Consider the following 8,778-nt stretch of genomic DNA (forward strand, 5'->3'; position numbering starts at 1 on the left):
TTTTACAATTGCTATTTTTAATCTATACCAGATATTAAGATTTAGAATAAAGCTAAAAATAATTGCAATTGTTGCCTTTTTTTTCTAACATGAAAAACATATCCAACATATCGCGAGATCTGGTAGTTGTTCTTCGTTTTATTTCCTTTTAAGGAGACAATTGAAATTCTTGCAATACTTAAAGAAAACAGTAGCTCAGCTCATTCTAAACTAATTTTAATGGTCAACTGAGGCGTTTAAATTTATATAGTGAACAAATAAAACCAAACCGCACACCAGCTAAGATTCTTGCTTCGTCTACGTCAGCACGTCAAGGCGTCAACCGTTGTCACGTTGTACGTCACCTGAGTGAGTGTTTTGAAAGGGATGGTTTGCTATGAAGCTACTGGGATTATAGCGGAAACCGAAGCAAGATAGGTGTGTATTTCATTAATTGTGTCTTTTCTTTTGATAATATTAACTCACGTATGTGAGTCATTTTGGTGTAAATGTGGTTTCCGTACTATTATCGAAGAAAAACTGATTATAACTTATTATTGAACGGCTAACAAAGCAAGCTAATGTTAGCAAGCTAAGTATGCTAAGTATTTAGCCCAATCGTGGGCTGACTCAGCCTACAGAAGTGTTTCCTACGTTTTATTCTCAGTGGTTCAATTTGTATGTCGTTTAAGCACGCAAGGCCATTAGGTTTGTCTTGCATAAAACATGTAGTCGTTTAAAATTAATTTCGTAAGGTAGTTTAGGGTTTTCCAGAGGCTGACACTGACAGGGGGAGTGAACTGACTTGTTGATTTTTACCCTTTACGGCTGACCAGATAATGAACGGTGAAAGATCCAGACCAGACTCCCCCCTGTTCGGGTGATGGCAGCACGTCTGCAGTCATATGACAGTAACTCTAGTGACACGGAAAACTGGGAACGCGTAACACCGAACCGACCTCGCAAACTCTGCAAGCATTCGAGGTGAGCACAATTTGAAAATCTGCGACATCTTCTAAAACTGTAAAATAAAGAAAGGAAAAAAACGTCTAAGCTATGGATATCAGAGTTCATTCTGAAATTTTACTTTGTCACGCATCTCTCAAATACTTTTAGAAAAAAAAAAGGTTTATATAGAGAATACATTTATTCTCTTTACCTTCTTAATTCCAACTCATCAATAACAATTCTGTTGCATTTAATGTGAAAATAAATGCTTTAGAGTATTCATGTTTAAATAGGAGTATCCATTCTCAGTATTTTAGAGATTGCATAATGTTTACTGAAGTTATTCCTCCATGCAACTTTAGGGAACAAGGATGTTCAGTATTTTAAGTCTTTTACCTAATGTGATTTTGATTATGGAGGCACAGAAAATTATAAACAATGCAACACTTGTTCTCAATGCAGAGATGTATTTTTTTTAACGTTCAAAAGAGATTTAGGAATTCTAACTTCACAAACTAAAATGGTACATAAATTAATTTATTTCTTAAGGGATGAAAATATTAAATCATTGAAAGTAATAAGTTGTCTGTTTTCTTTAGTTGTAGCATTTTTCTTAATTGTTTTTTCATTGCATTGTGCTTAAATGTCATCTTGATTCAATTTTGTAATACATTTTTTAACTCTAGACACATTTCGCTACAAGATAATAAGATATATTGCCCTATTTTGTTTTTGTATTTATTTTGTTTATTTCTCAGACCTGTAGTCTAACCTGGTGACAGTCAGTTTGTTTGAATAACTAAAACTATTATTCAGATGCACTCATGCCACTGTTTTTGTTGGTTTTCGCTAATAATCATTTTGAGTATCTTACATTTAGTTTAAGTTGATTACTTACCTGTGACCAAACAGCTTGATCATGAGTCAGATAAGGAAGTAGATGTGAGGGTAAAAGTACAGGGTGGCCTTTTTAGTTTTTCTTTTTTTGTTTTTGTCCCTTTGTAATTTGAACATTTTAGAATGTGGTCAGTCCAGTTGTACGAATGATTACGGGTGCTCTGCTTAATGCCTCTTATAAAATCCTATTGGTGCAAACATACAATGCAAGTATTAAAAGAGTGATTTACAACCTCTTAAAAGTAGATGTGTTTAAACTCTGATCATTTTCTGCTTTGAGTGACTTTCTGATTGTGTTAGTGTGGAGCTGCCCATTTTGCCCTTTTGCCATGTCAGCTTTTATGTTTTGTCTTGTATCTGACGTTTTTAGCCACTAAATAGAGCCATTTACCATAGGAAGTTTCATATCAACCATTCATCAAGGTGTGCCCACCAGGGAACATTTTGTACATGATGCGATTGACAACCAAGAATTTTAAGTACATTTCTATAATGTGCTTGACGGTAGAAAAATATGTATTTATTTTTTTGTTGTTGTTGCTATGGATAAAAATCTGGCTTAATTTTGAGTAAATGTATCCAGACCAAAATAAATGGAAATTGATGTAATGGGGAAAATATATATATATATTATATACTATTTCATTATATGGGATCTTTAAAAAGTGTCATGACTATCTTGATAATTCATGAAAATACTTAATAAAAAAATAAATAAACTGATACTCAAAGAGTAAGTACATAGAGTCGGAGACGGTGTATTCACTGGGCAAAATGGGACAAAATAGTAATTCGTGGAGCCAAAATAGCAAGCGGTGTATTAAACTAGAGCATTCGCATTGTTACAACTTCAATGGAAATGTTTTGGCCTTGAGGAAAAGAAGGAATGAAAATTACATGTGGTTTTCTCTTGAAAAGCAGCAGTCAGGCCAGAGCTTCTCGAGTGGAGGCAGAACAGAGGAACATGAGCTTGCATGGTGCCAGTGGGGGTTGCGACCGCTCACGTGACCGCCGTCGTTCCAGCGATCGCTCTAGGGACTCCTCACATGAGAGGGAAGGGCAACTAACCCCTTGCATTCGAAACGTCACCTCACCCACCCGCCAACACAACAGTGGTGAGTAGAGAGCCTGCGTATAAGTCATGTAATGGTTCTCCAGCTCCTGTCAGTCAGTATTGAGAGCAGCTAACTGAAACCCAAAGCTCACTTGTGGTTTACACATCATAAATCCAACAAATAATGCTTTTTTTATTACTAAGTAATGCATTTTAACCTGAATGCTTACAGTTTAACTTATGCTCCAAATTAAAATTTAATTGAGAAACTGTTGTTCCTTTTGTGTGAAGATCGAGAGCGAGATGGTCCTTCATCAAGGCCCAGTAGCCCCAGGCCTCAGAGAATCTCACCCAGTGGTTCCAGCAGCAGCGGAGTTGTGAGCAGTCGCAACAGTAGCTTGTCCAGTTCTGACGGCACCTTCAAAAGTTTGGGCGTCGGAGAAATGGTTTTCGTCTATGACAATCCTAAGGAGGGTGGCGCAAATGCCCCCATTGGAAACCGAAACACGAGAACCTCAGAGAGAGTCACTCTGATAGTCGACAACACACGCTTTGTAATAGACCCTTCCATCTTCACTGCACAACCCAACACCATGTTGGGCAGGTACAGCACAATAATACTCACTGTCTGGTGTAGTTTTTAACTAAATTAAACATCAGATGTTCTTCCAGCTGGATTGAGAATATAAACCTGAGCTTCTTTGTTGCAGGATGTTTGGCTCTGGAAGGGAACATAACTTTACAAGGCCCAACGAGAAGGGGGAGTACGAGGTGGCCGAGGGCATCAGCTCAACAGTTTTCCGAGCAATTTTGGTCAGTTTCCTTCTAATGTTGTCTCTATTTATTTAAGAGCTTGTAGACTGAAATGTGTACATAATACAGCTCGTGTGTGCTTTTAATTACTCCTAAGCTAAAACAAATCTCCTTTAAAGTGAACTCATTTTCATTAGAAAGAGAGTAATAACAGGACAGTGTGGTCAAACAGTTTGTGACGATAAAGATGAAAAGACTGGATTATTCTGCTCAGAGCTCCAGCTATCACATCCAATTACTTTACAAAATGTTGTCTCATACTTTATTAATTATTAACTTTGAAATTTTCTTGTGTGTATCTGAATGTTGTCTACAAATAACCTACCTGGTAAAAATGTAATTAACAACATACAGTAAGAGTTTTAACTTGTGAATCTCTGAGGTGTAAAATACACAACCAAAGACAAAGTGTTTCCAGGTTACTTATGTCACCTTAATTAAAGCTTTTGGTTTACGTGTGTATATTTTATGAGTTAATGGCTCCACTGTGTTTGATACGACTGTCTTCTTTGTGATTTTTATCTAATTAACAGGATTACTACAAATCTGGGATAATCCGTTGTCCAGATGGAATCTCCATCCCTGAGTTGCGGGAGGCGTGTGACTATCTATGCATCTCCTTCGACTATAGCACCATCAAATGCAGAGACCTTAGTGAGTTCCCCAATGTTGAGGTTTTTACAGTCGCACATTAAGGCATGCAGCTTCATCATGTTCATAGCACTTTGTCAAAAGAGGGAAGAAAAACACATTTCATCGGTCAGAGGGTGCTGTTCCAGATTTCTGTGGATTGATTTAATTTAGACTCAGACAAACTCAAGAAAAAAACGCTCAGAAAATTTATCGTGACTTTTGTTTTTTGATGCAGTAGCTAGAAGAAGGCGGCTAAATCCTTGGTGCCTTCAGTGTCTGAAAGCTCCTTTTGTTCAGCACTGCTAAACATTGTAGATTAGGACTGTTGACAGCTGCTGCAGAAATGCTGCCAATTGTTTTGACATGTTTTGGACAGGCTTAGTTCTACTATAGTCTATTTAAACACAGTTCACCAGTACAGATTCAACTTTCAGGACAACGGTTGCTCTTATACACTAAAAATAAATTTTGGTCAAAGTGTTTTTAAGTATGCATATTTGGAAAAAAAATGAGCAAAAAAAAAGTATTTTGAGATTTCTAATACTCTAATGTGAAAGCAGGAAATTAAATCATTTTTGGAAGTTTCCATAACACTCTTTTCTCTGTTCAAGTCATTTTAAAAGTAATTTAGGTTTGAAAAAACACATTTGAAGCACATGCATAATTCCACACTTGGACAAATTTGCTGTTATTTTCCATCAATGATGATGTCTATTGGTAGTGTAAGTAAATGTTGTTTTTTTTTGTCACTTTTTTCCTAAACCTTTTCTAAAACAGGGCGGCCAAATGGCCTATTTGAATGATCTGTGCATGTTTACTGCTTCAGTGACCTTACTGAAGCAGTAAACATTTAATTTTGAACTCGTCCCTTTTTCCAGGTGCCCTGATGCATGAGCTGTCCAATGACGGTGCTCGACATCAGTTTGAGTTTTACCTCGAGGAAATGGTTCTGCCCTTAATGGTGGCCAGTGCTCAGAGTGGAGAGAGAGAATGTCACATTGTAGTTCTGACAGATGATGATGTGGTGGACTGGGATGAAGAGTATCCACCACAAATGGGCGAGGAGTATTCGCAGAGTAAGTGCCTGCCTGCTTCTGCAGAAAACAGACACTGATGAGGTTTTACAATTTGTGTACACAGCAGAAATGTGTGGTAAATTTAATTTAATAACATTTTATTTATTCTCATTGCAGTTATTTACAGCACAAAACTGTACAGATTTTTCAAGTATATCGAGAACCGAGATGTTGCCAAATCAGTTTTAAAGGAGAGGGGACTGAAGAAAATAAGGCTGGGTATTGAAGGTATGCTGAACTTTCCAGGAAAAATGTGTTCTGTGTTTTTCCAAGTATAGTGAGACTTTTATGAAATGTTTGCTGACTGTTGTGGAAGAATTTGACTTCATGATTTAAAAAGTGCACTGAATGTTTGACTTGGAGGCTTTTTTTTCTTTTACTGGAAAAATTAGGATTCAGATTTTGGTTGCTTAGTTGTTTTAATGAGTCAAGGTTTAATTGTTATCTTTTATTTTATGGGATTGAATTAGTGTGTTTCACTGATGTCGTACTAATTCACTTAGAGAAGTAATAGTTAGTTTCAGGGTTTAGATAAAAGGTTAGCAGGGATAAACTAAGGTTAAACATTTCTTGTGTTTTCAGACTTTATTCCCTATTCTGTTGTCTTTTCTCATTCTTTCATTCATTCTTTCCTTCCTTATACACTTTCTTTCATACTTTCATCCTTATGTCTTCAACTCTGCATTATTCCCCCCTCTGGTATGTTTTTTTTCCTGATAGACTCCCTTTCTCTCCTTCCTTTCTTTCCTTTTCTTTTTCAGAAATATCTGGAAAAGGAATTTGAAATATGGAATTTTACATAAAAAGTGAAAGAGTTTTAACGTGAAATAAGAACTGCATATATTCTATGTCAACAGGTTACCCCACTTATAAGGAGAAAGTGAAGAAGCGCCCAGGGGGTCGCCCCGAGGTGATCTACAACTATGTGCAGAGGCCCTTCATCCGCATGTCCTGGGAAAAGGAAGAGGGCAAAAGCCGACATGTGGACTTTCAGTGTGTAAAGTCCAAGTCCATCACCAACCTGGCTGCAGCAGCTGCAGATATCCCCCAGGACCAGCTGGTTGTGATGCACCCTGGCCCACAGGTGGATGAACTGGACATCCTACCCAATCACCCACCCAGTGGGAATCACTACAGCAACAACTACAGCAACGAGCCTGATCCTGATGCACCTTCACCTGCTGTCTGAGGGCTCTGCTCCTCTCTCAATGCCTCTGCCCCTCTCTTACTCCTCTAGTCCTTTTCCCAGCATGCTGCAGCATGGAGCTCCTGGGGCACCATAACCATATTGCCTTGACACCTCCTTTGCAGCCTTAGAGCCTCAAAGAACCAGGAAGACTGTAGAAAAAGAAACACGAGGAAACGGAGACTGGTACATGAAAGAGTTCACTGTTGTTTTCATTTATTTTTTACTTGACCAAAGGAATTTATTTTTGTTTGGAAACAAATCTGTAAAAACACTTAGTATTAATATTATTATTATTATTATTATTTACATTGTTCTTGTACATTAATTTGATGGGTTTGGCAGAACACTTGTGGTGTCATTGTGTCTTCTTGATTTTGTTTCACAATTTTTGGAGTGTTCTCCTCAATGTGCTTTGAAGGGAGGACTTGTGAAATCAATCCAACTGGTCATGGGGGATAAAAAAAAAATCAGACATAACCATTTAGTGTCATGATCTCCAGCTGAACTCCTCACAGATGTCTTCAAAATCCTAGCCATGGGAAATGTAGTCATTGGCTGGATTTGATGTGATGTTATGCTCCTGCAGCTAAGATATTCAGCAGAGCACAGGCTGTCGTGGTCAGTTTGTTTGTGCTGAGCTTGAATTTGTTGTTTAAAACTGACATGAAAATAAAGGTGAAATATAAACATTCATTATGTATGAGCCATAATTACACACTTTTGCACACTTAAGTGTTTCATCAGTCCTTCAAAAAGTATAAAAATGTTGACTTTTTGAAGTTGCATTTTTCATTTCTCCATCTCCCTCATAAACTAAAATTAGAAATAAAAGCATTTCCTGTGAAAATGCAGCATGAATACTCTAAACTGAATATTTTTAGTGAACATTGCAGAAGCATTTGAAGTCAACTTTCAGAAGATTTGCAGAAAAATAATAAATTGGCAATAAAGAAAAAGCCTGCAAATAGAAAAACAAGAGGAGTGAAAGCTTTCAGTCAAAGGAAAGATCCCACCCAAAGAGTATTAGAAATTTGTGAAGAACACTTTAGAAAGCTAAACTCTTCAGGTCACAACAGTTGATAAGCTTCAATGAGCTAAATGCTAATTCCCCCATATCTGCACCTGTATGGACTCTCCAGAGATATGGGGAACATCAGGCCACCCTACCTTCAATTAAGCTTTGTTTATAAAAGAAAATGTGTACAAAAGTTAGGGTTACCACCTTTCAGAAAGTAAAATAAGGGACATCCACCACCACAGTCTGTGTCTAAGTAGAACTTCTTTAATGTACGAATATTTATGTATTTACAATTTGTTCTTGAGATAGCCAGTTAGATTATTTTTACTGATATCGGTGTCAGCTGGTGGTGATATTGGAACGGTGGGCTAATTTATTCAGATAGGTCAAAAATAACATAAAAGCTAATGAAACCTTTTGCAAATAGGCTTTCAGTAACTATTTTAATACACTGCGCTTCAAAAGGAGGGTTGTAATGAAGGTTTTAAAGAGGTTTGGAAGGAGTGTTGGAATTAGGGTTTGAAGGAGCATTAGAAGGAGAATTGTATTTAGGGTTTGAAGAAGGATTTAAATTACAGCTGGAAGGAGTCCTGGATTAGGATTGGGAGTGAGTTTTAATTATTATTATCATTATTAAAGTACAAAACACTCCATATAAAAGCAAGATGTTGGAACAAAAAACTCATGAGATATTTCATGAGTCGCTATAACTTATTCTCACCACATGTGGGCAGTAGAGAATAACTTGTTTATAATAAAAGTCCACATAATAGTTTCATTTTATCACAGGTTTAAATGTGTAGTGTTTGTTTCATGATACAGTGAGTTCTGTGGGTTTTAGGGGTCTATTTAAGGATTTTATTCTCAATAGTGTAGACAGAATGTCAATATAAATGGTGTAACATTCAAACAGTCTGCCTTCCCCAGGAGTCAGCAGCTTTTCAATCCTAATAGCAATTTTTTTTTTCTCCAGTTTCTGGTTAAAAACTATCTGGAGCCACAAAAACCTGAAAAAGTACACGACTCCTTGAAAAAAATAACAGCATGTACAGTTGTTGTGGATAAATTAGGAACCACATTTTTTTACGTGTTAGGTTTTGAAGCAAACAAAAACAAAAAATTCACACAAAAAGGAATGCATTCATTTTTCTTAATAGGACTATATTCGGGG

General features: G+C 36.9%; 1 protein-coding gene across 3 annotated transcripts; it reads left to right on the top strand.

The window, feature by feature from the left end:
* Positions 1–269: 269 nt before the first annotated feature.
* On the top strand, positions 270–7,282 carry btbd10b (BTB (POZ) domain containing 10b). Of its 3 annotated transcripts, none has more exons than XM_008405292.3 (9): positions 270–417; positions 816–963; positions 2,743–2,939; positions 3,170–3,482; positions 3,589–3,691; positions 4,225–4,345; positions 5,203–5,400; positions 5,518–5,628; positions 6,258–7,282. In XM_008405292.3, exons 2-9 carry the CDS (start codon positions 863–865, stop codon positions 6,587–6,589), a joined length of 1,476 nt encoding a protein of 491 aa, XP_008403514.2. In that variant the 5' UTR covers positions 270–417; positions 816–862; the 3' UTR covers positions 6,590–7,282. The 3 variants fall into 3 exon arrangements, with proteins under 3 accessions (XP_008403514.2, XP_017159293.2, XP_008403515.2); XM_017303804.2 differs by having other exon boundaries at positions 2,746–2,939; XM_008405293.3 differs by lacking the exon at positions 816–963 and having other exon boundaries at positions 299–417; positions 2,746–2,939.
* Positions 7,283–8,778: the final 1,496 nt, after the last annotated feature.

This window comes from Poecilia reticulata, chromosome 3 (genome assembly GCF_904066995.2).
Source record: "Poecilia reticulata chromosome 3, P_reticulata-male-v2, whole genome shotgun sequence".
NCBI classification, from domain to species: domain Eukaryota; kingdom Metazoa; phylum Chordata; class Actinopteri; order Cyprinodontiformes; family Poeciliidae; genus Poecilia; species Poecilia reticulata.